The 26,458-nt window shown below is 46.5% G+C and overlaps 1 protein-coding gene across 4 annotated transcripts in view; it reads left to right on the plus strand.

Annotated features, from left to right (window-relative positions):
• The window catches only part of BAIAP2L1 (BAR/IMD domain containing adaptor protein 2 like 1), a 65,840-nt gene extending 41,147 nt beyond the window's left edge, over positions 1-24,693 (plus strand). For 3 of the 4 annotated variants that reach the window (XM_054568285.1, XM_054568461.1, XM_054568549.1), the window contains 11 exons: positions 6,401-6,462; positions 6,567-6,638; positions 7,928-8,065; positions 8,703-8,855; positions 11,207-11,374; positions 13,776-13,902; positions 15,641-15,848; positions 16,499-16,576; positions 17,379-17,565; positions 23,934-23,971; positions 24,504-24,693. In XM_054568285.1, the coding sequence (XP_054424260.1) occupies positions 6,401-6,462; positions 6,567-6,638; positions 7,928-8,065; positions 8,703-8,855; positions 11,207-11,374; positions 13,776-13,902; positions 15,641-15,848; positions 16,499-16,576; positions 17,379-17,565; positions 23,934-23,971; positions 24,504-24,579 (1,307 nt within the window). In that variant the 3' untranslated portion in view covers positions 24,580-24,693. The remainder of the gene's footprint in view (positions 1-6,400; positions 6,463-6,566; positions 6,639-7,927; positions 8,066-8,702; positions 8,856-11,206; positions 11,375-13,775; positions 13,903-15,640; positions 15,849-16,498; positions 16,577-17,378; positions 17,566-23,933; positions 23,972-24,503) is intronic. The other variant, XM_054568374.1, reaches the window with a different exon arrangement.
• Positions 24,694-26,458: the final 1,765 nt, after the last annotated feature.

A 26,458-nucleotide genomic window follows, 5' to 3' on the forward strand; every position in this document is an offset into this window, starting at 1 on the left:
TTCTTATGTCACTTTTCTTTTATTGCCAAACTTCCTAAATAGGTGGTTCATACCAGCTTTCTCCTTCCTGTATCATCTCTCCCTTCCTTCCCCACTTTTTACCAGAAATCAGGAAGCTGAAAGGAATCTAACAATGAGCGTCTTGTGTTTTGCTCTTGGCACATTTTCCTTGTTAGGACACTTAATCCTCTCAACTTGGGCTGCCAAGTGTCCAGCAATGAACCGACATAGTCTGGTGTTGTAGCTTCTTGTTGGCAAAAATGAAAATTTTGTAAACAAGAATGTCCCTTTTTTTTTTTTTAATTATCTTGTTTGCGGCTCAGAATCCTCTGAGACCAGACCTCTGTGTTACTGAACCTTGGTTAAATAAAAGCTGCCAGGAGTTTTCTCCTGAAGACTCTGAGGATGGAAACAGCTCCATGTGGGTGCCGGTCCTGCCCGAGGGGCCTGCTTGGGGTCATGTGGGCGAACCCCGATGCCCACGCTCCAAATGCTACCTCACAGAAGCCTCTCTTCCTCTAAAACTTTCAGCGGGGGAAGGGATGGCGAGGTGGCAACTAGGCCTTCGCATTCAACAAAAGGAATTTTTGCTGTTGGAATTTCTATATTTATTATAAAAATAAAATCCAGCATTACAGATGCCACTTTTTGATGGGCCCGGTTTTTGCTGGAGTTTTCTTGTCCTGCTGTCGCTGTACTGCACATTCTTTTTCACTGCAGTTACCCTTTTATTCATTTGTTCAGCATATCTATTTATTGAGCAGACTTCTGAGGCCTGTTGTATGCCAGACCAGTGCTGGGGGCACACAGGTAACTAAAAAGCACATCAGGTTCTTGTCCACGTGTAACTGGCAGAAGCATCCAGACACTGCATAAGTTTTCCCCGAGCAGGGTGCTGGTTCCTAATTAACACTAGTTTCAGATGGCTGCTGCAGTGTTGGCTTTTTGTTGTTAATTAATTAGATTTGCATTAATAGACTTTTTTTTTTTTTTTAGAGCAGTCGTAGATTTATGGAAAATTGAGCAGATCTTACTCAGAGTTCCCACACACTCTTCTCTCCCCACTCAGTTTCCCGTTTTTAACATCTTGCATTGGTGTGGTACCTTTGTTCCAAATGAAGAACCAGTACTGATACATGATTATCAACTAAAATCCATAGTTTACATTAGGGTTTACTCCTTGAGTTCTGAGTTTTGACATATACCTGCCAATATAAGGTCCGCGCGCCCCTCCCCACCCTTGGCAACTACCGATCTTTTTATTGTCTCTCACTTTCCTTTCCTAGAGTGTCAGTTAGGGTTGCACAGCATGTAACGCAGCCTTTTCGGACTGGCTGCTATCACCAGGCAGTGTGCACTGCACCTTCCTCCCTGTCTTCTGTGGCTTGCTAGTTTGTTTCTTTTTTTATCCCTGAATAATACTCAGTTGTATGGAGTCTTACCACAGTTTTCTTATCCATTCATATTGGTTGCTTCCAGTTTTTGGTAATATGAATAAAGCCATTATAAACATTCATGTACAGGTTTTTTCTGCGAACATAAGATTTTAAGTGTTTTAGGTAATGGTAAGACTGTTTACCTTTGTAAAAAAACAAAAACAAAAAACCCACCAGACTGTCTTGCAGAGTGGCTGCACCATTTTGCATTCCCATTAACAATGAACATGAGTTCCTATTGCCCTCACCAGCATTTGGTGTCTTCTGTTTTCTGGATTTTAGCTATTTTCATAGGTGAGTAGTGGCATTTCATTGTTGTTTTTTTCATTTCTAATTCTCATATGATAACATATGATGTGGAGCATCTTTTCCTTTGCTTATTTACAGTCTGTATATCTTTTTTGGTGAGATACCTCTTCAGATCTTTTGGTCTTTTTAATTGCGTTGTTTGATTTCTTATTGTTGACTTTTAAGAGTTCTTTATATATTTTGGACCAGTCCTTTATCAGATGTGTGTTGTAAACATTTTCTCCCAGCATGTGGCTTGTCTGCCACATATCTCATTCCTTTCTTTCGCTTTTAACCTTTTCCGTACCCCTATATTTAAGGTCTCTTGTAAGCGGAATGTAGTTGGGCGTTGTTGCTTTTTTAATCCTGACAATCTTTGTCTTTTAATTGGACTATATAATCTATTTACTTACATTTTTGCTTTCTGTTCTCCTATGTTCATTTCTTCTCTCCTTTTTGACTTTTCTTTTCCCCTTTTATCTTGGTAGTTATTTTTTCTTTCAGGTACTACCCTGGAGATTTTCAACATGTGTCCTTTCTTGCATCAAACAGCAAAGGCAGATGTTGGTGGCGCTACTTTTATTTCAGACATTGAAAGAACTTTAGAACACTACATAGTTTTATTGTGTGACTGACTCCTGTTCATCCCACTTGTCCTCGTAAGATGGGATATGTCATGATCAATGACAGAATAATTATAGTCTCTGTGCAAGACATTAATTAGAACTGCAGCACTGTAGTTGGTTAGGTCAGAAGTTGGACCTCTGGGGAAACGTGCCATGATGCTCACCTATTACTTTCTTGGCACTCTACCTGCGTGTGCATTGTTCACTGGTACAATGTCAGCGTGAACCGGAGGAGAGCACCTCTGGTTGCATCCAGGGACTGAGTTTAAATAGCCACCAAGAGCTATTCTTAGATGCTGGCAAAGCCTTTCAAGTTTGGTCACATGTTCATGACATGACCTGCCCCTGTACTAATTCCAGATAGGTGACTCTGATCCATGCTTGTGTATTTAACATATCCAATTGTGTGCAGTTTGTGTTTACTTTGATTATATTTTCTCCTCATCACATTTGGTATTTGGAAAATTGTCAGGAAAAGTATCTCCTTTTTCCAGTGACAGTTTTGGTCAGTTATGCTCTATTCCACAGAGTGTAACTTTAGGCCACGTTGGCTCCCACCCTGTCATTTCATCATCAGGTTGTACTTGAAGTGACACGGAAGAAGCGGCGTGTGACTCCGCCATTGCTCTTTGCTGCCATGGAATAATAAATGTGTTCTGATTATCCAGGATCAAAAATACATGAAAATAGATATTTATGCCTAAATGTTCAGCACGTGTTCTGTGACACCAGGTCCACTGGCAGTCTCCATTTGGTGTCTCTAAATGTATACTGTGAATTGATGAAGAAGGAGCTACTTGAAGATATATTAATAGTCCAATGACTAATCTGTAAATCAGATGAAAACTGTGTTTTTACCAATACTCTTAATTTCTCTTTAACTTCAAGTCCATGCTGTTTATTGTCTAAATATATGCCTTTATACAGTACTCTCCAAAATGTAGGACATATTTGTTCATAGTCCCTCAAGTTAGCTATTATTTATATGAATTTTAGGGAAAAATTGATGGTAGACTTTGCCTTTTAATTATGTCAAGGTCATGATTTTAAAATAGGTATATCTTTAAATTCCTTTAATTGCCATTTAAGAACATGATTTATTCAAACTGAGTCACATCACTGCCCTTACTATGACTTTATTCTCAAAATCTTGACTCAAAACCTAAAAGGGAACAAAAGAAATGGTTGGCTCAGCCCACACGGTGCTGTGATTTCTGGGATCAACATGTTAATTCCTGTTTGGATGTATATTTAGTTCTGTTCCATTAGAATCTGGGCTCTACTTTCTCCACTCCACCCTCTTTTATTAAAAAAAAAAAAGTTTTTCTTAAATGTAATTTATTTCAGTTACAGGGCTAAGAGTAAACAAACGTGTGTGATACCACATTTCAGACATAAAGTACCACATAATATTTAAGAATAAACTTCTGTGGATTACACATAAAGGCCGTTTTCATTTTCTGTTTCAAGATATACTTTTGGCAGCTTGCATAATCACAGTAAAGACATTTTTTAATCCTTTTTATTACCAAGGACTCAGTAGCTGCTGCTATGAGGTTGGCATTTAAATTCCATGAGCCATGAGGGACAGGAATAACAAGGATAGGGTCAGGTGTTCCACTCCTGCCCACACAGTGAATGGGCTTTTCACTGAGCCTTTTGAGCCTTTCCCCCCACCCCCCCACCCAGCTGCCTGCTGGGAGGAGCTGCCGGGAGGGTGGTGAGGGGCTGTGTGGGGGAGCGGCCAGGGCCAGAGCGCCAAGGTCAGCAGTGCCCGCACTAGCGCGCGCTTTCAGCAACATGCTTTTGCTTCTCAGAGACCCACATTATATAAGGCTGTAGGAATAAAGTTTGCGACGGTGTGAAAAAAACGTGAATGCCTTGATTCTAGCTTGAGTCACTCTGACCAATTTTAAGCAAAGCTATTTTTAGACTTTTTTAAGTAGATCTAATTTGCCAAAAATAGTGCTTGATTCTCAAATAATTGAAGTGGGCTTTTGTTGTTTCTCATCTCCAACCAAGAGTTATTTATGGGTTTAAAAGAGATGTGAAAGTACCTTAGATTATTTCAATATCTGAAATGACTAAATAATATAAAATGACATTATAATTCTATTCTTGGTCATGTGAGGGCTTCCTTTGTGAGTGACCGTCTTTCACGTTGAGCCTTAGGAGAGCTCAATGATGGGGAATGGAGTCAGTGCCATTAAGGATGTGGAGTGGGCATTTTGGTAACTTGACACGGCAGACCCATGAGTGCTGGGGGTGAGTCTGCCCTCAGCCTCACTCATATTTATCCGGCAGGCTATCCTGTCAGAGGTTTCTAGAAAAGCATGATGCTTAGGGACTTACAGGTTATGTACCTGTAACCTTATACGGTCGTGTCTTGACAGGAGGTTTCCGCCGCCGCCACCCGCCATGGTTATGCCATGTTACTTTGAGCAGCACTGCTGTTCACGGTGGGCTTCACACTGAGGAGCCAGTTTACCTGGGACACCACAGGGAGGGGTCTGGGGGGGACACGCTACATTTGCATTCCGAAAGATCCCTGACGTTTGTGAGGAAGAAGAGCCAGAAGAGAACATCCGGGTGTTGAGAGAAAGGATAAGAGCATCAATGGGGAGGCGAACTCCTCAGGGTCCAGCCAGCAGGTTTCAGTGTGTTGGAGGGGGCCGGACTGGGCGTCTCTTCCTCCTCTGGTCGGACAGGCTGTTGGATGAACATAGACTTCACATACGATTCCCGTATGGCTTCTCTCCTGGGCAGAGAGGTGCTGGCACATTTGTTACCCAAGGGAGCAGGATGAGTAGGGAGCGTGGATCCACCCTAGAAGTGGCCAAAGTGGTGACACCACCCGTACAAGGAAATGAGACTGTTGGGTGCCTGGCTGGCAGGCTGGCGGCTGAGAGCAGGCATTGGAGAACGGCGGTGAGTTTGCTTTTAGACATACTGAATATGAGGTGCCTAATAACACATCCAGGTGGACATGTTTAGAAAGGGGTTGAATTTCTGAGCCTGAAGATGAGGGAAAGACTGAGCTAGTCATTTGAAAGTCAGACATCTTAAACTGTTTTGAGAACAGGCACGGTGGAGTCACTGTATGGAGGTGATAGCTGGAGTCATGGTCCAGCCGGTACTTTTTCTCTTTCCCCATACTCTACTACAGTCAAAATTTTAATTCTCCCTCATCTACAGCCTTTCGTTTCACCCAAAGAACTCTTTTCTATCTTCCACTGAACTGTGGGATGATCCGTCCAACACATTTTATTGTTTGGTACGGTCTGGTCTTGTCCCATATGATTCTTTGGTTCTTCCAGTTCTTAGATATCAGACCTATTTGGTTCCTATAGATAAGTTGGCAGAGAGAGGCTCTTGCTCCCTTTTATCAGAGTTTAGTAGCAGAGGTGTGCATACCACTATGAATGGCAAGAGATGTGCTTTGCAAATCAAGCGGTCATCTTGCTGCGTTTTGGAGTAAGGCTCTTTTGTGCTGGAACATCCTCTTCTGGCATGTGAGATGTTTCTGAGAATTGGTGGAGTCCCAGGAGATGGGAGCAGAGCACTGTCCCTTCTGTGGTTTTCCATAAGATTAATGTTTTCCAGAATGATACAAAAACTAATATGAGAAAAAGAAAATAACTTTTATCCTTTATGCCTGACAGATAGATTACTCTGGGGATTCGATTTTTTAAAAAATAAGTCATTTGTTCCTATAGTTAGTTACTATAATAACCAAGAATCTTTTGTAAGAGAATTTAAAAATTAAACCAGATAAATATATGAGTAAATACAGAAAGAACAAAATGAATCTTAAGGCAAAGCTGGTGTTCTTTCAGCGAACAACCTTGTAGGGGAGTTTGCTGTCAGCTATGTTCCCCTGGCGTCTGCCCCCATCTTGGGGTCGCAGTTCATGTGTCCTGAGCATCAGAGGCTGCTGCTCACAGGCTCTGCGGGCGGCAGTGCACTGCGCCTCACTGTTTTACTTTCCTGCATCTATTTACAAAAACCACACAATGGCTTTTCCCCTAACATAACTGATTTTCTTCTCAGGCCATGTTCTCATGGAGATCTCAAGTACCCACCAAAAACTTGATGAGAGTTTTAAAGAAAATGTATGTGAACTCCTTTTATATTTATAAAATGTATTTATCTTTAAATTTTATTTTGCTTAAAGTCTCAAATCTGGTATGAATTTTTTATTTTCTTTTGTTAACAGTTCAAAACATTCCATAAAGAGATTATACATGAGCTAGAAAAGAAGACAGAACTAGATGTGAAATACATGAACGTGAGTACATAGTGTGGCTCCTCCTCCGTGGGTGGAGGCAGGCGCGGGGCCCAGGGCCCAGGGCCCAGGGCCTGGCTCTCCCGGAGGCTGCACTGGCCTGATCTCTGAGCCCGAAGAGAACTCCCTACAGTGTATTCAGCAGCAGTAAATATGGATGGAGCTTGGCGCTGAGTGTGTATGTGGATGCGTAAGACTGACAAGGTCCTTGGGGCTGAGTGGCCTCGTTGTTACTAGCACTTGGGATCTTCATTGATGTGCATAGAAAAAATACTGCGAGGAATATTACTGCTTCTGGAAGGCGTTGTTCTCAGAGAACACACTTGTTGGTGACAGTTGTGTTAGTACTAGTGCAGCTGCTGCTCTCATAAGCCAGCACTAGGGTGGCAGGTGTGCAGAGAACACCATCTGGGGCTCCCAGGTCTGAGGGTCAGAGGCCACTCCTGTGCGGACCCCTTGCTGTCACCTGGCATTGTCAGTTCCAGCAGTTTCCTCCTCCCGCCTGGCCCTCTTGCCCCAGCACACAGGGCTCTTCCCATCTCCCCTGCCTGCCACCCAAAATCCCCTTTCTTCTCACAAAGACCCCCGTGTGGCAGTAAGCCATGCCCCTGCGTGCACGTGCTCTGTGTGCCTCGGAGGAAGGCTGCAGGACCACCTGGGTGGGACTGCTCAGGGGGACGTGACATCCACCGTCAGATTTTTATCCCTGCAGAAACTCCGTAACGCGGGTGCTCTTCCTCTCCTCGCTGTGCAGATGAGAGCGCCACGGGCATTCTTAGAGGGGCTCAGTGATTGCTGGATTACACAGGAAATGCGGGAAGAAGCCAGAATTCTAACCCGGGTCTGCTAGGCTCCAAAAACTTACACAGCACCCACATAACCAGAAGTGATTGTACTTCTTTCTTAATTCTCTTTCTTGACGTTTTAAGTCATAAAACAGGAACATGGGATTTAATGTTGTTGATTTATTCACCAGAGCACTTGCTGACAACCCAGTGTCCAAACACCTTTGAGGAAAGAGAAACAAGAAAAAGAAAAGACATTGTTATCCTCTGAGAGCTGCTCTTCTGGTCAAGGCCCCTCATATAAACAACTTCAGGACAGACAAAACAGCGAACTAGTTAGAGCCGAAGGGAGGGGACAGCGTGAAGTAAGGGTGTGCGGGAGCAGGGCCAGGGGAGAGCAGCATGAGTCGGGGGCAGCCGGCCACACCCAGTGGAAGTATTAGCAGAAGAGGCTCCTGACGGTTTCTGTGGTGCTGTGGTGAAGTAAGTGCAACATTTAATTTGCAGGCTACTCTCAAAAGATACCAAACAGAACACAGGAATAAGTTAGATTCTTTGGAGAAATCTCAAGCTGAACTGAAGAAGATCAGAAGGAAAAGTCAAGGAGGACGAAATGCACTCAAATACGAACACAAAGAAATTGAGGTGAACTCTTTAGCACAGCTTTGTTTTGTTGGTGGTTTGTACAGTTTACAGGAAAGTTTGTTTAGCTCAGTCAGCCTGTACTTTATCTGCTTAGTGCTGAGCTGCTACAGAAGTTAAAAATGAGCATTTTGACTTAGTATGAGCTGCTACAGAGTTTTCCAGAGTTAAAAGTAATCAGTCAGTGGACTCCTAAAAACATTGTCATTTTCTCCTCGCTCAGGGAGGGTAAGCACTGTTATCCCCATTTTACACTTGGGGAAACTGGGCTTGGGTGAAGTCATATGGTTGACACTTGGAACTGGGGTTCACACTGCATTTTCTGGTTCCAAAGCCCATGATTTTTCAATAAAACACCATCTTATCCCTGGAGTACAAAGTAACACTTTGTAAATTGCTCAGTGGAATGTAAGGCCTTGGGCAGCTTCTCTCCACTCATGAGTCAGGGCAGGGATCTTAATGAGAACGATGGTATCTGCCAGGTCAGGTTCCAAGTTTGTTATTTTGTCTAATGTTTATCTTCATTTAGTAGTTACTCCATTATGAAAATAAACCAAGTGTAAGATGGCAGAAGATAAATGTCAGGCTGTGTCGCTGTTTGACTCCTCATCTCATAATTGTATAATTATTATTTTCCTAGTATGTAGAAACCATTACTTCCCGCCAGAATGAAATCCAGAAATTTATTGCCGATGGTTGCAAAGAAGCTCTGCTGGAAGAGAAGAGACGCTTCTGCTTTCTGGTTGACAAACACTGTAGCTTTTCCAATCATATGCATTACTACCACTTACAGGTGGGTGTGATTTCAAATTGTTGCATGTATTAATTTTATGTCCTGTTTAAACGCCCTCGAAATGCTTCCCCTTCCATACATGCCCTAACATAAAACAACTGGCCTATTTTGCCAATAAGAAGATTTCAGACTTTTAGAAATACAGATAAGTAGCCAAATGTCAGTTTATAATACTTAATTAGTTTAGTATTTTCCTTTTCTCCCCTGTGGGTCAGCTCTTCTCAGATTCTCAAAGATGCATCTTTGGCACGGGTGTCGCAGTCAGAGCCACAGAAGTCCCCGCAGGCCCCAGGGCCCCTCCGCCCGGACGGTCTGAGATGCTTGCCTTGAGAGGCGATGCACGTGGAGATTGTGCCCAGGCCACAGGCCCCATTCACAGCGTCAGGACAGCTGGTTGGAACTACTTTTCATTCCCCTTCAAGATAGTGGTCACAATCTCATCAGCGGAATTCCTTGGCTTTGCTGCCCTCCCTCGCTACACACAGTCGTGCACTTACACCCCCCAGAAGTCCGTGCAAAATGCGTTAAATTTCCTTTCCTCTTTTTGTTTTTAAATTTTGAATTCTCTTGGGCCTGTGTAAGCACCCAAAAGTGGCATTGATTGATGTCAGTTATTCATTGTTATTCATAATAAAGTAATTTGGAGAGTGCTCCATGATATGAAACACTATGTAAGAGCCTAAATACAAGGCAGCTGCCCCCCCCCCTTTTTTTTAGGTGAAAAATAATTAGGTCTTGCATGTATGCGTATGTCACATATTACATATCTACAAAGATTTTGCAACTTAAGGAATATTCAAATCTGAAGACCTAAACTCTAAACTTGTTACAGGAAAAAACTGCTGTCTTAGGTGATCACTTTTGTCCGCAGTGCACTGTACTAGTCTCAGCAGCGTCAGTTTCCACAGTGACAGCCCTACGGGGCAGGGTCACAGGCCAGAGAGAGACCAAAGCAACCCTGAAGCTCCCTTCCTTTGGCGACCCCATGCCAGGGATGAGGTGCTCACAGTATCACAAGGAAACCTGGACGATATCCTGAGAGCTCCAGTTGTTGGCAGTCTTTTCTCGCACTTAACCTTGGGTCCTAGTTAGGCTCTTTAGAGTGACACAAACCAAGTCTGCTGCTTTCTATGCACCAGTCTCTCCCAACTCCCTGAAAACCCCTTTGTGCCTTCTCTTACCCCAGCTGAAGCGCCGAGTCCTCTCAGTGTCTCCTGGAGGAAGCAGGCCAAGCGATGGCTGTGTCAGGGTCATGGTCAAGACAGAGGTGGTTTGGGGGAGGGGCTTTGCCCTCTCAGGATTTCCATCAACACCTTCAGCCCATCCCTGATGCACATAGAGTCTAAGTAAAAACAGTATGGTTGCTATGAAAATAGCTTCAAGAAAGGTCCCCTACTTCCCTTTTCCAGTCAGATTGCTGCCCTGGAAGAGAAAGTTCGCTGAAAGGCTTTCAGGGAACCTCCAGTTGTAAGACGCAGAGCCAGGCTTGTGGGAGCCTGGGACAGAGGCCTCTGCCTCTCTAGCTATGGGACTTACCGTCGTCCCTCTGCATCACTCTGCTCTACAGTCCAGCTTCTCTGCAAAGCCCACAGTCTGCCAGCCCCAGAGGACCACAGCATTTACCAGCTCTGTCTCTCACTCTGAAAAGCCCACCACACTTCGCTTCTAGCCCTGCAGTCCTGTGGACCGATCTGATTCGCTTCTCTAACATGTAGATGCAGTCCCGCTCGGCTCTGAATCCACTCCTGGCCCTGTGGCCTGTCTTGGAGGGGCCTTTTGTAGAAGTGGGAGGGAGACAGCGATGCTTGGCCTGTCTTGGGCTGTAGGGGAAACAGTAGTGATTAAGACAGATTGCTCAACCCTTCCCTTTTAGCTTTTGAACTTGTTCTTAATCATTTACAATCCTTGTATTTAGTCTTTTTTTTTTTTTAATTTTTAGAGAGAAAGAGAGGGAGAGAAACATCAGTGTGCAGTTGCCTCTCACAAGCCCCCAATTGGGGATCTGGCCCGCAACCCAGGCATATGCTCTGACTGGGAATTGAACTGGTGACCCCTTGTTTTGCAGGCCAGCACTCAATCCACTGAGCCACACCAGCCAGGGCTATTTGGTTATAAACTCTGTATTCACACAGAGGGAGAGGATCAGTTCTTTTAGAACAGAAGCACACGTCCTCAGCAAATAAGACAGCAGATACTCATGGATGCTCAAACTACTCACTGAATTTAACTCAAAGCTCCCATACTTCTGATAAGCCAGTAATATGTTATCAGTGATATTATTTGATGTCATTTTTGTCAGTGCTTCAAACAACACATATTTGTCCTCAGTTTTGTTTCCTTTGGATTTTCAGTCCGCAGAATTACTTAATTCCAAATTGCCTCGGTGGCAGAAAACCTGTTGTGATGCCACCAAAGTACCAGAGGAAATCATCAATATGATAGAAGAAATAAAGACCCCTCTCTCCACCCCAATGTCCTGGACGCCTCAGCCTTCGCCAATGATCGAGAGAAGCAACATGGTAGGAACTGGTTATCTCTGTGATTTCAGTTGTGTGTTTACTATTATGATTTGCATAAAGGACCAAGGCCTTTGTGTTAGTGGAAATCATGGGTCCTCCTTTAAGGGCAACTTTCCTCACTTAGCTTTCTTCAGCATTAGCTGTGCAGCTGTTTTATAGTATGTTTAGCACTGTTCTCTTTGTTGTAGAGATTTTATTGTTACTGTTTTGAATTGCAACAATTCCACCTTCGTAAGTTTATCTTCAGTGAAGGGCACATGGGTGCCTTAGAGAATAGATTAGCAGAACTCTGATACTGTTCATCACAATATAAGGCGCTTCCAAAAAAGTCACCGGAGCAATGAATTTGAGCATTGCAGTTTGCTGTTCTTGAACCTGGGCCTTATTACTTTCCACCAACACATAGCATACAGTTAGAACATGAGTCCACCCCACCTCTCCACCTACAATTCTGAAGTGACAGCACAGACCCTGGAAACCAGCTGGCAGCCTGCAGAACAGACCCAGAGCTGCACAGGGCATAGAAAAGGTGCTGCCAGTGGGCCTGCCATGCAGGAGGAGTCTCCACAAGGTTGACGCATGGAGATCAGAACAGGAGGAACCCTCAGCCCCAAGGAGGTGCCAGGGAAAGATTTCTCCCGGGGGCTGGCAGCCCGGGCGCAGTGGACACAGCGGTGGGGGAGAACCTGGGGCGTTTCTCCATGTGTTGGTTGCGGAACTGATTCAGACCACCCAGGTTGGTCCATCCCTTCCCCTGGTCCAATTTCTGCTGGACCACAGGCAGCAGGGGCTTCTGTCCACTGGCCAAGACAGAAGACACGGGGCACAGCCCTTGAAGTGCCTTCCCTCTTCCCACATCACCGTGGGCACTCTGGGATCACAAGAACAGGCAAAATACAGACTCTCACATACAGTAAAAGAAGAGTGGCTGCTGCACATGCGAAAGTGCAGACAACCAAGAATCACTGAGCAGATGAGGAAACCAGTGTCATAAGACACACAAACTAAAAAAACAAAATGGCCAGCATTGGAGACAACAGAGTGAGTTAGGAAGAAGAGAAATCTTTTGAAAGAGATGAAAGAATATCACATCCACAGAGAAGACTCAACTAGGTCTTGGAGATTGAAAACTGTATTATTTATAGTTAGAATGATGTCTAGGATTTGCTTTAGACGTGAATGGGGCAGACATGAAAGACTGGCCAGGAAATGGAAACTGTTGAAGCTAGGTGTTGGGCGCATGGAGATTTGCTGTACTATTCTACTTTTGCACCTGTTTTAAAATTTTCTAAAATAAAAGCTTTTTGTTTTTCATTTCTCCCTCCACCCTCAAAAACAAACAAAACACACAGTAACATATATGGGCTCATTAGGAGAATGGAACTGCCTGGAAAATTAAGACAGAAAAAACTCTTCCAAACATAGTGCAAAAACAGAAAGGGGACTTTTTGAAAAATCAGAAAGAGGATAAACATAATGTTAGACCAGCTGAGACATGGAGATATATTCAGCTGCATACCAGCATCACCACCGGCTGTCCAGTGGGGATTTCACGTTCAACTTGCCCAAACCCAAACAACTCATTTTCTTATTCCAAACCCGCTTCTCCACACTCTTCCCCCTCCAGTAAATGACAGCTTCATCCTTCGGTAGCTCAGACACAAAATAATGACTCCTTTCTCCTTTTCTTATGCCACTATCAGTCCACGGGCCAACCCTATTGTTTCCATCTTCCAAGCACGTCCGATGTGTCCAGCTTCTCGCCCCGACACGGTTCTGACTGTGACCCCTGCAGAAATGGCCACAGTAGCCATTCCGCCGGGCCCCTTAACATGGCAGCCAGAGTGATCCCCGACACGCTGAAAAGACCAAAACCTCAATAGATAACAGGAAGTCAGGGATAAGGAGAAAATTCTGACAACTTCTTGGGAGGGGAAAAAAATAGATTGCTTGCAAAGAAAATGGAAACTACGCAAAGGAGATTTCTTGTTGGCAAAACAAGATGTTAGATCTTAATGGAGGAATGCACTCAAAATTCTGTGGAAACATTATTTCAAATGTAGAATCCGCTAGCCAAGGGGCACTTAGGAGGGAGCCTAAAACCCCCAGAAGAAGAAAGCAGATTAGTGGTTCCCAGGGGTGAGAGGATATGGGAGGGATGGCTTTGTTTGGTTTTGGGGTTTTTTGTTTGTTTTTTATATTTAAAGATAACTGCTTTTTTAAAGACAAAAATGAAAAAATATGGTATTGAAATAATTCAAAATGGGGTATTGCCCTACAACTAAGAGAACTTTGGGAAAAATTGGAATTTAAAGCATGTGATATAAAACAGCCCTGGGAACCTATAATGCCATTGCTGTATTATTACTAATAATATTAAACTAATAAAAACTTTTCACAGGTTGGGAAAGATTATGACACGCTTTCTAAATATTCACCAAAGGTGCCCCCAGCTCCTTCAGCCAGAGCAAATACCAGTCCTTTGATTGATATGTTTAATAACCCAGCAACAGTTGCACAGAATTCAGGTAAGATATTTCTTTTAAATTACCTTTCTAAATTTTTAAAATATAGTTTGGATAAGTGTATCGTGACATGGAGATAAATAAGTATGTGTGTAGCACACATCCAACATTGGAAGAACTTATACCTCAGAACAAATAAAGGCCTGAGTTTAAAATAAAACCAGAAGACATTTTGACACATAATATTTCTGTATACTAATTGATATTTATAAGAATAAATATACTATCAAAAGGTGCTATTTTAAAAAAAGAATGTAATGCAGTTTGGTGACTACAGGAGGAGGGATCTAGGGGACTAAATGGTAATGGGAGGAATACAATAAAAGTATTTATTAAAAGTTTTAAAATTAAGTAAATAAGATACAATGTTTAGAGACTCCCACGGTGTCTCTCATTTGGTGGCAATTGTAATAAATTTCTTTTTTTAATACAACAAATTGTAACAGTTCACATGACAAAGTTATGGCTATTAATCTTACCCTCAGGCTGTTTGAGTTATAATCAGTGATTTTTATCATCTCTAACAGCACATCATACTTTCTGGAGACTAAGTTCTAACTGCTTAAATTTCTGAACTCTGTTGATTGTATTTCAGTAAGATGGGACCAGTTATTGTTTGCAGACATCTCAGGGGGCTTTGGTTAGACTCAGCTCTGCCTGCAGCAGGCTTCGGCACTGCAGACCTTGGAGTCTCGTGGCCGCTAGCCCCTGCCTATGTCTGGGTGTCTCCCAGCCTCCGGGTTTATGAGTCATGGCAATTGAGCCCAGGGCTAGAGAGGCCCCCGATTGTCATTTGTGGCTTTTGGAGAAGAGATGAGATTTTTCTGAATGGCAACTGGGAAGATAACAGTCTACAGGCATCTGCCTTTGAAAGCAGGACTAAAAGTTGTATACAATATAAAGTTAAAATAGATAATGTCATGTGCATCCCAGTCATTCAAACTACTGATTCTTTTTGGTAAAAGCAAAATAAGATTGCTGGTAGATTCAGCACCACCAAGGTAATTAGAGAGTGACATGGTAAGCTAGCAAAGTTTATATTGTAATTAGTAAAACTGTGCAAGAATAAAGCAGAAAGAGATCTTACATTGTTTTTAATACTGGGCTAGCAGTATTTGACTGGAAAAATCTAAAAAGAAAAAATTCTCCATTCCAGTATTTTTTTTGTTTGGAGTGGTGAATATCAGGCTGTATTTGAATAGAGACACAAAACGCACAGCGTACTGCTGCCTCACGTCATGCAGGACGGGCTGTGGAGCCAGGCTGCCCCCAGAGGGCACCTGGCTGTGCTTGAGCGCGGACTGGTAATTATGGAGGGCTCCGCAAAGGCACTGGTCCTCACAGCAGCATTTCCAGTTTTCTCCTTTTCTTTGTGGCCCAGGACATGGGCAGTTGGGTTTGAGCTGAGGCCTCCCACAGCCTCTGATTTGTACTGGGAGCAGGGGACGGAAAACCATGAGCACATTGGTGAAGGAGCAGTTTGCCTCCCTACGAGAGCCTTCCTAATTAAGGCTGAGGGGAGGCGAAGCTTGGCAGATGCTGCCTTATCCTCTCGCGCTGCCGAAGGGATCCTCCAGGAGAGACCTTGGGCCAGGGCTCTGCCTGCGCTCCTAGTAGTCCCTGTCCCTGTCCATCTCGGCAAAGGTAAGGATGTGGCACTAGACCACAACTGGGGTTGGTGTGTTGGAAATGACCTGATTACCATTCTTTGAAAAGCTGTCACGGTGTTTGTTTTCAACAGCTTCTTCAGATGATCCCAGCTTACAGCGGTCAGTTTCTGTTGCAACTGGACTGAACATGATGAAAAAGCAGAAAGTCAAAACCATCTTCCCACACACCGCTGGCACCAACCAGACCCTACTTAGCTTCGCACAGGGAGACATCATCACACTGCTCATCTCTGAGGAGAAAGATGGCTGGCTTTACGGAGAGCATGACACCTCCAAAGCGTAAGCCCGGGGGGAGGAGTCTGCTGAAGAGTCCGAGCCGACTGGCTCTTCAGAGAGCTGCAGTCTCTCCTTTTAGCAGCAATTTGTCCTTGTCGACATACTAGCAGTTTAGCCAACGTAAAGGTCAAGGTTCAGTTCTAGTTCTACTTCTAGTTGACTGGATGTAATTCTGTCCCAGACTATTTCCGCATGTATGTGCAGGTATAGATAAATTTGATGCATGAAAAGATCACTTAGATCATGTAAAGTCATCTCTGAAAGGTTTTAGTATTCTCTTGTTTTTTGGGGTTTGTTTTTTTTTTAATGACTTTGGATTTCTCAAGGATAATCTGCATATCAGATGTACTTTGAGTACATATCAATAGTTTAAATGCCAGCATCATCAATTCAACCATGAGTTCATGCACAAGCTTTAGTACAAGTATGCTAAATTGGTTTTCTGTGTAGATTATTTACCTACTAAATAAAACCAGTATGTGGGGGCAGGTAAAAAGAGAATCCAAATAAAAATAACGCTGTATGTAAAATACACAGTGTGCCATGGAGAGAGAGTGGGCCATCTGCCCCAGGTTGTCCTCGGTATGTTTATTGTTCACTCTTCTGCTGCTGCTACCACAGCCGAGTCTTTTTTCCTCAACTCTCACATGTAGGAGGGGCTGGTTCCCGTCGTCATACACAAAGTTGCTGGAAGAAAATGGAAAGGAGACAGTGAGTGTACCCTCACCAAGGTAGGACTTGACTGTGGCTCATGGTTCCCAGTGACAGAAAACTCAACCTACTGTGTTCAGGAATATCAGCATTCTATCTGGACGTGTGGGAAGCCCCAGGCTGTGAGGACTAAGCCGGAGACTGCTACTCCACACTCATTGCCTAGTGATTTGGGGCTTTCACAGGCTTTACTGACTGCGGTGAAGATTCATACCCCAGACCCTCCCCTCTCAGCTCTCTGGCCCCACTCCCGATGTTCCCACCGCCCGTGGTGGCCGCATCCAAGGCCCACCTTTCCCTCATGATCCTTCTGAGCGGCCTGTGACACTGGGGAACATGTTTTCTGACATGCTTTCCTGCCCAGGTTGCCCTCTATTTATTTTCCTCCCACCTCACCAGCCATCCCTCTCAGTCCCCTCACAGGCCACACTGCAGCCCACTGTTTAAACGGAAGTGTTCCTCTGGGTCTGTCCTGAGTCCTTTTCCCTTTTCTCTACTTCCGGGGCCATCTTGTCTACCCCTATGGTCTGAATTACACCAACGGGCTTCTTTGGCACCCTATCCTAATAACCCTTAAGTCCATACTCAGATGCAGATGATGATGATGATTATAGAGTGAGTGAGTCAGTGAGTCAGAGAGAGAGAGAGAGAGAGAGAGAGAAAGTGTGTGTGTGTGTGTGTGTGTGTGTGTGTGTGTGATCTCCTCCTCCCGCACCCTTTATGATTCCTCTATTACAGTTCTGCTCATGGGCTATTTTGGGTGTTTGGAATTCCAGTGGCAGGATCTCATCTAACGTGTGTTCTCTGATTCGGGGCCGGCAGCCCAGCGCCAGTGAGAAGCATGAGCACGGTGGACTTGTCTGAGAAGGGCAGTGCTGCCGTCCCCATCCCACCCCCGGATTACCTGGAGTGCTTGTCCATGAGAGCGGCCGCAGAGAAGAGGGCCGACGGCGCCAGACCGCCTTCCACCTTTAAAGCCCCAGAGTCCAGACCAGAAACTCCGTCTTCTGTGAGTAGAGCTGCTGTCTGTGTGACGTTCGGTGGACCCAAGTCTCAAGGGGTGGTCTCCAGAGGTGTGGGGTTGTTCCCCCGAGTGCTGGGGGGCCTCCTCCTGGCTCCTCTAGATTCCCTTCTCCGTCGCACACCCTTCCACTTTCTGCCTTCTGTCTTTTCGTTTCCCCTGTAAATGATGATTTACACACAGTAAGTCTCTAGTTTCCCAGATTGTACCAGGCTTTAATCTCTCCTTGCTCTTGGTCATGGCTTGCCATCATTTAATCACTTGATGGCCTTCTTTTGCATTTTCTTCCATTTTTATGCTGTGTTCTGAAGGAACATTTAAGGTAAAAAGTGGTGACCTAACCTCTGCATCTTCTGGAAGTGTTTACGTGGTACCATGTGCTATACAAACGCTGTGTATGTTATCTTTAATCTTGAGCAACCCTGTCAGAAAAGTCAGTAGATACCTGTCATTCCTTTGACAACAACGTCCACTAAGTGCCAGGCCCTGGGGTGGGCTTTGGAGGTAGTGAGCAGAGGACCAGGTGCCAGCAGCATCCCTGCAGCCCTGAATCTGCCCCTTGGTCCTGAAAGGGGGTCCGAGGCGGCACGTGGCTATCTAGAGCAGAGGACTTCTAAGAGGGTGACATAGCAGCTTACCCCTGAGTGGCAAGTAGCCCACTATGCGGGGGTCAAGAGGCGCTTCCTGGATCGATGGAGTAGAAAGTTGAAAGCCCCTAAGGGCAATGCTTGGCACCCTTGAGGAGCAGAGAAGGGAAGCGATGATTCCTGGGTGCTGGAGAGTTGCAGGGGTTCTTGTTCTCCTTGTTTTTCAATACAGATTATACAGTAGAGAAGGGGGAGGTAGCTGAGAAGGTGCAGCGGGGTGGGCAGGCTGGGGAGCGCCTGTTTGACGTGCCCACTTGATCAGTGGCGAGGTACAATCAACGGTGGGTAGGGGTGGGCAGAGAGGCGGTGAGCAAGTATGAAAGGGAAAAGCTGTAAAGTGGGTGTTTTAAAGAGTAAGAATATGAGTGTGCTTCAAAGAGCAGTAGGAAAGAGGGCTAATGCAGGGCGCTCATTTACAATTTGAGGTCAAGATATAACACAAACCCAGTCAACGTGGCAGTTTCTCCAGCAACATGCAGCGGCTCTCAGTGCAGAATGGAGAGGGTCCTGGCCACATGGTCAGTGGGCTGAGCTTCATGCCCAAGGCGGCATGTGGCTCGGAAGTATCCGCAAGGCGCTGGTGGTTGTCCACACAGTTGGTGCAGTAGCTGCTTTTTAATTCTTTCAGTCAGTGTGGTCCTTTCTGCAGGGCATGCAGGAGCCTTCTCCCTGCTTTTTAGGGCAGGGGGCTCCCCAGCTCTGTTCCCATCGACAGCACTACTGGTGATTTTTGTTCAGCTGTGAATGGTCCATAGGTGGACTCTCTGAAATGGGAACCCTCCTAAAAATGTGCCCTGTGCTCTCATGTGAGCTGTAAAGTATCCTGGAACATGCCTGCCTCTTCACAGACTGCTGCAGCGGCACTTGGTCCAAGAAATGCAAGGCTTTGAAATCCCATTCAAATATGTCTTTGGCCTCTCTTTTTAGATACCTTGGGTTGTAGGTGCCCCCTTAGGTTGGATCCAAAGGTGGCAGCAGCTCTCTGAGGTCCCAGAGAAGATTGAGAAATGCAGTTCTGAAATCTCAGCCGGCAGCTGATCGGTGTCTCTCCATGAGAGCACTGTTGGTGAGACAGACACCATGACATCTGGGTGCCGTTCGTGAGGTGCTCACAGGTGGCCATATTACTTCTCTCATCTGGAGGATATTGGAAAACTCCAATTAATAAAAGTCACAAGAAAAGATTAACTGACTTTTAAAAGTCAGCAAGGGCTATAAGGTTGAAGGCAGGGCTAGCCTTGACTCCAGGACACTCATTTTTCCTGGTCCTAAAACGAAGTGCACCTGATCTTGGAATGAAGCGTCCAATGATCCAAACCTGAGTATGTGTCACAGATGCACAATGAAGTGATGTGCCTGGCTTATGTTTCTCTCACTAACATCTTTCCAAGTGTACTTCAAGATCCTGTGCAAACTGCCAAAAAAACAAAAAACAAAACAAAAAAACCACCTGTCACCAACCTACACCCTCCTGTGCTTCCTCTGCTGACACTGCAGCCGGTCAGACAGGCTGCCGCTTTTCTAACTGCCAAGTCAGAGCCGAGTCCCAGGAGCACAGCCGTGGGAGACTAGCAGGCCCACTGCAGGGAGGACAGGAGAGCCAGTTCTGCTCCGAAGAAATGACCAAGAGGGGCGAAAATTCCCACCTGTGATAATCTCTCACAACCACAGCAGGAGGCAAAGGACCCAATCTTGTGTGTGTCAAGGAGCAGGAAAGACAGGTGCTGCTGCTTCTGTGAATCACACCGGAGAATCACAGGTCAGATATAAACGTTCCAGGACTGCACTGCCCAGGACAGCAGCCACTGGGCGCAGGGCCAGCAGAGCACCTGGAAAGTGGATACAACTAGGGAGTTGAATTTTCATTTTAAATTTGTATTTCATTTTAACCTGGTCATATATGGCTAGTGGCTACCATGTTGGGCATTCGGGTATAGATCACACACAATAGAACACTGTTCTGCTTAAAAACCTGATTCAGGGCGTGGTGGTGAAGTACATGCCGTGACTGAACCCTGCCTGGTGCCCCTCGAGGGTGGGGACACAGCCCAGGAACTTTGTATCTCAAAAGTTCTTACACCCAACTGCACTGATAGTTTATCTTTCCTAAACTAAAAGGTTTAAACCAGCTAATGATGTTGGGGAAAAGTATGCTCACTCTCAGCCAAAGGCAGGGGCTCATGGGAGCTGGCAAAGCATTTTTATGTGTAGTTTCTACATACAAGCAGCTATCAGTTACTGTGGGCTACACCTAGAGTTTTATTTAAACACCAGGACACTTAGGCTTAAGTACACTAAGCACCTGACACCGTGGGGTGGAATGTTGCTGAACCCACTGACCTCAAAAGCCCCCGTGGCTGTCTTCCAATCGGCAGTGCAGTCTTCGTCAGGCAGGGGAGCGGGCACAGGGATGCAGCATGTCCTTCTCTACGCTGGTGGCAGCAGTTTTAAATAATCAAAGAACTAGGGTTTAAAAGGCCATTGAGCGACTCAGCCCACCTTCATTTCACAGTGTGCCTTTGCTGACCTGCGGGAGCCGAAGCACGACCTCCGTGCAGCCCCTTGACTCAAAACAGTTGGCTTTTCCCCAGCAGGGCCTCTGTGTCCCCACCTTTAAGAATAGAGGGGTGGAACTAGATCGGAGGCTGTGAATTGGGACAGGAGTCCAGCCCGCGGCCGAGGCCTGGCATCCGTTGTAACATCTAAAACAAGCACCAAGGCTGCTAGTGCTGCAGGTGACAGAGCTGACCTCCGGCTGCCTTCAGAGGTGAAGGGAGGCCCTGTGTGGAGGGGATGGCAGTCCAGAGAGGGCAGGCACCAACATGCCCTCAGGGCTGCCTCTTGCCACCAGCTCTGCCTTCTGTGGTGTGGGTGTGGGGACCCGCCTCGCCCTGACTGGGGCCAGAGGTCCCTTGCTCTCCGAGTGTCTGCAGACCACCTGGGAAACGGACTGTGCTGGGTGGTCTGAGCTGACCAGGACCACCTATGAGCTTGGACCAACTGACCCCCTTTGAGGCAAGTGGGCCTGTGGTTATGGGCACCCAGGCATTAACCTGAGTGGAGTGGAAGCCATATGAGTCAGCACGTGCCCACCCAAAGTGGATTTGGGCCTGGGTTTTTTGTGGGGAAATTACATGTTCTTCAGTCTGCCTGTTCCTGTTCGGCCAGTCAACTGGTGTGCGTTGTCTCGCTGCACAGTCCCAAGGCCTTCAGTGCCCTTGATGTCCTGATGACGTGCCTGGCCTTTGTCCACACGTGGTTTCGTGCCTTGTGACTTCCTGTCTTACTGACGGCACTCTGAACCAGCACTGTGCTGGATGCTCAGAACATGCAACAGGCTGTGCCTGCAAGGCCACAGGTGCCAGCCCAGCCAGAGGGGCCAGTGCCTGAGCCCTGCTTTGTAAAGTCTGAGGAAAAGTGTGCGACAGCACGTGTACTGCTGACTTGGAGAAGGCCCGTGACGTGCATAGGGTCAGTTTTTCTGCCCACTGCCTGTGGGACCTTGGGGGCCTTGGCTTCACAGATGTGATCCGAGCATATGCTGCGTGCCCTGCACTGTACATGTACTGAGGGCACAAGGTCAAGGAGGTGGCCTCTGAGCCTGGCAGGAGCCACATCGAGGTCGGGTCTAGGGACACAGGGCACCAGGAGAGGCCTGCAGAGATCTTGGGGTTCCTGTAGCGCCAGAGACCCCAAACCCCACTGCACAACCTGAGGGAAGCAGCGAAGGGACCAGCTCAGCTGGAGCTCTGGAGGCAGCAGGCAGGACAGACGCCCCTCACAGGGCTCCTAGGCCAGCCAGTGAGAGGGGTGGGGCTGAGCGGCAGCGTGGTGGGGGGGGGCGTGTGCGTGTTCAGGGGAGTCGGTTGTGACCATGGCAGTGGGCTTGGTGGGAGGTGTTAAAGGGGACACCTTTTTGAAAATGTGTTTTTTACCATAAACATTGAAGAATGCCATATACAGCAAAGTGCACAGCGACTTTACGAAGCAACAGGTATAACCAGCACCAGATCAGGAACCAGAATGTGACCTGTCCCTGATGGCGTCAGCCCCGGCACTGAAGTTTCAGGCTGTCATTGTAGGTTCTTTTGCGTCCTTCTCAGCACAAGTTGTCACCTTCTTTTCTAGGATGGACTGTGATACTTCTCTACGTTTGTTTCTCTCACATGTTGGGCTAAGCACCCAAATGACTCAAGGCAGCTAAATTCGATCTGAAGCTCCATGGGGGCAGGAGGTCGTCTGGGAACAAGCCCCAAGGTTTGGCCTTGAGGACATTTGGGACACTCCCAGGTGGAATGTTTATGGTTGCTGGGCCAGGGCCAAGCCTCCTCAGATGTCATTTACATGGCAGGGAGACACTGCATGCCCCCATCCCCCCAGCCCAAGGAAGGCACTATGTTGGTGGAGGCCGAGCCTGGGGACTCCAGTTTGGCAGGACTCCGCTGCCCTTCCTCCTGACCCGGGGCCACAAGGACCTTCCCACACCGGACTCTGCCTCCCCAGCCCTGCGGGTCCCGCTCTAGGCTTTCTGCTCTAGGCTTTCTGCGGAGGGTGGTGCAGGCACCCTGCTGTGTCTTCAACCCTAAGTGGTCCTGTAATGTGACTGTCACACCAGGAATGCTTGTCCCGGCCTGCTGAGGGTGCTCCACGTGCCCTGCAGGAGGAAGCACTGGGGGCACTAAGCACAGCAGCTGCTTTTTCTTCCGTGAGAAAAGTAGACACTGGGTTGGGACTCGGCCTCCTGGTGCTGGGGCTGCCCATTAGGATAACTCTGCCAGGCTTGGGGTTCAAGGTCAAGATGTGTGGTTCTCAGAGACAGCAGGCGCAGGTCTGAAGTAGCCCCAGTGTCCCTAGTCTGCTGCCTTGAGAGTTGGTATGTCCAAAACCCAGCAGAGGCCCTGGTCCTGGCTTCTGCCCCACGTGGCCTTCAACCACTAGCCCGCAGCAGGAAGTAAGAGGAACATCTCAGTGCTCAGAGGTCTGTGCACCTGGACCACAGGGAGTGCTGGGACCTTTCAGCAGCCAGGCCCGGCGGGCGGCCCCCTGGTCGGACAGCAGCACACTGCCCTCTCCTGGACGGCCACCTGCGTCAGCCCACACGCTCTGGCTAGTGCTCGCTTCTAACAGCCAGAACAGATTGAAAGCCCATTCTTAAAGCCTACAGGCTTTTTGGAAGGCAGGCAAGAAGGCACACACCTGGTCCCTGGCCACAGTAGGACTTACCCTAGTCCTCCGAAGGCAAAGATGAATGTTTACCCATTTGTCCCTTTTCCTCACTTCGTGTTACTTCCTACAAGTTCTCGGGGGTGCAGTCAGCACCAGTCTCTGGGCACCAAACCCAACAAAGTTTTATTCTTGCCCATTGTGTTTTCATGGCTTCACTCAGGGTGGGGCCTCCAAAAAGCCAACTGCAGTCACTAGTTTTGCACCTTAAAGGCCATGGGCAGAGAGCAGAAGGCCCTGTATTTTCCCTCTGCATCTGAAACATTCCAACACTCATGAGGGTCCCTCACCACCTTTTAAAGTGTTTTCTGGTTTTGCTCTTATTCAGGGTATCTAGATAGTCTTAAATGACTCATGTCTCTAGGGCTCTTTTAAACATTTGTAGCTTTAAATAGTCCCATTGCAGATGCCTTTACCTTCGGGTCTTACTTTAAATGTCCCAATTTCATGAGCCTTCCATAAACTTTATCTTTCTCTTTCTCACAGAGTAATTCAAATGGGACTGCAAAGCTTCCTTTCCTCAGGTACGTAACTCTCCACAAGCCCTTCCAAGTTGCAAGTCACTCTCCCTGTTAGTGAGCGGCACCCAGTTTAACTGCCTCCCTGTGTGGCCCCCAAGAGGGCCTTCCTCCGTGCAAGGACCAGGAGGCCCGATCCTAAGAACAGCATCAAGCCTGTAGGGTCAGGAGAATGTGGCCACTTGGTTCTCATCAAAGTCCAAGGAGGCATGTGCTGAGATCCGGGAGGGCAGTCTCCTGGTCACACACTGTGCTTGGCAGCTTAATCCAGGCCTGGTCCTAGATGGCTGTCCCCTCCATGAGAGGACTGCAGAGACCTGGGCTCGCCTGCACCCAAAGCGTAAAACATTGGTAGTTCTGCACGAGGTGGCATGGAGAGAATGCCCCTGTGAAGCTTTCCATAATCAGGAGAGGCTGTCTGGAGTTTACATAAGGTATATAATTTTACGGAGCGAGAACCAAGTTTTTATTTAGCTCCTTTAAAATCAAATTCCCATCTTCTAGTATTTTCTGCACACGTTTTTTTCTTCCCCAACAGTGGAGAAAACCCCTTTGCTACTGTGAAACTCCGACCAACAGTGACAAATGACCGATCAGCACCCAACATTCGATGAAAAGATGGCTGAGGAATTCTTCAGGATCTTCCAATGTTATATTCTCACTCGCAAGATGATAGGTTTGGTATGTGCTGTAACTGCCATAATGCTTCACCAGAGGGCGCCTGATTTTAAATGTATCCTACTTGAGCAAATCAGTGCATTTTCTCAATTTCCAATGATTGGGTTTGCACATTTCTGTCTTTAAGAAGATAAATTAGTTGACCAACTCAATCATTTAAAGTGTTTTTTTCCTATTCTGTTCAAAAACCAGTAAATTTGGTTCCAATCCTTAAATACTCTGATTATTTTTTAAATAGCCAGAATAAGGGATAGTCTATGCTTTCATGACTGGTTTACTGTACCTGAATACAAATGAGACCACAGTTTTACTTTATAAAGCACCTGCTCTTAAGTAGCATTATGATGTTTATCTCAAGAATAATCTTAAGCAATATAAATTATGAGTATTATATAAAATTTAATTTTTAACTTAAAAATTTTTAGTCAAATGCAGAGCTATCCAAGCTGGAGAAACCCCGACCTTCCCCATGACTTAGATACAGCTGGAGACTGCTGAGGCCTTTTGCCTGTCCCAAGCACAGCCTTGATACTTAGTACTTGAAAAACTCCCAAGAGCCCCTGGATCAGGTTGTTCTGAGCTACCACCTGGCATGACCAATGAAAACCCGCCAGGCCGTGCCGCACATGGGCCTGGCTCACAGGGAGACACGTGTGCCTAAGGAGTCCACGTGTGGGAACCACGGTGCTCTTGCTGAGCTAGCTAACCAAAGCTGCCTCTGTCACCAATTTCCTCTGCTGCTTCCTATCAGGTACTGACGCACAAACCGCTCATAAGCCAGGAGGTCCCCTGGAGGCGGGTGGAGGGGGGGGTCTGCATTTTAGCTGAGACCTGCCGTCAGGCACTAGGAACCTGGGCTCCTCTGGGAGGGAACTCTGAGCAAGAGGCTGAGTTCCTCGCAGGCTGTCAGGGACTAGGCCCTGTTTTGGAGGAGCCGCAATTAAAGTCACACCCAGGTCATTCACCGTGTGGACAGGGAAAGGAGGCTTGTTGCTCACACAGCTCCTCTGGTCTTACCATAAATACCGTTTTTCTATAAGCTTGAAACTGGCCAAGGACAACTGCAGATAAAACCAGTGTGTGACACTTCAGGTTCATGGTCCTAGTCTGCTCCTGGCTGGGTCAGCCGAGGGGGTGCTGATGTCACAGGACTATGTGAGGGCTTCCCAGGACTGAGTCAGGCCAAGTGCAGATGTCAAGCAGCACCTCTGTCTTGAAAGAAGACACTCCAGCCAGCAAAGAAACCACAATCAAGTCAGTTAAGTGGCCCACTGCTCCTCTCACCATTTAGGTAAGAGCAGTGTTCACAGAAGCCCATTATTTTCAACAGTGGGGAGGGACTAGGGTATAGGTTTTAGAGGTGTGTTAATGATGGGGGGCAGAGTCTGTCAACCTGGCCCCGGCCACGAGTTCCGTCCACCCTGGGATCTTCTGGCTTTCTTACAGGGATGCTATAAACCCTGGATTATTAGATGAGATTCGCAGGCCCACTTGACTCACCCAACCAGTCCCTGCCTTCACAAAATGGACTAGAGTGGTCACTTACCTGCCTCACCCAGGATAGGAAGGCTTGCCTTGTCCTTGGCACTGAGGTGCATGCTCTGTAAATGTCAAGGTATTGTGTTTCATTATAATAATAAAAGAGAACTTGAAAATAAGAACATTTGCTTGAGTTGTAAATGCCTATCAAGAAATAGCAGAACTGATCAGTGTTGAAGCTGGGTGATGGGTATGTTATTCTAGTCTATTTTGTGTATGTTTGAAATTTTCCAAACAAAACTTGACTTCTAAAGTGGCAGTGTTTGCGCACTGAAT

Source organism: Pteronotus mesoamericanus, unplaced genomic scaffold (assembly GCF_021234165.1).
Source record: "Pteronotus mesoamericanus isolate MK-2021 breed Mesoamerican mustached bat unplaced genomic scaffold, CSHL_Meso_final contig_1, whole genome shotgun sequence".
Classification (NCBI taxonomy): domain Eukaryota; kingdom Metazoa; phylum Chordata; class Mammalia; order Chiroptera; family Mormoopidae; genus Pteronotus; species Pteronotus mesoamericanus.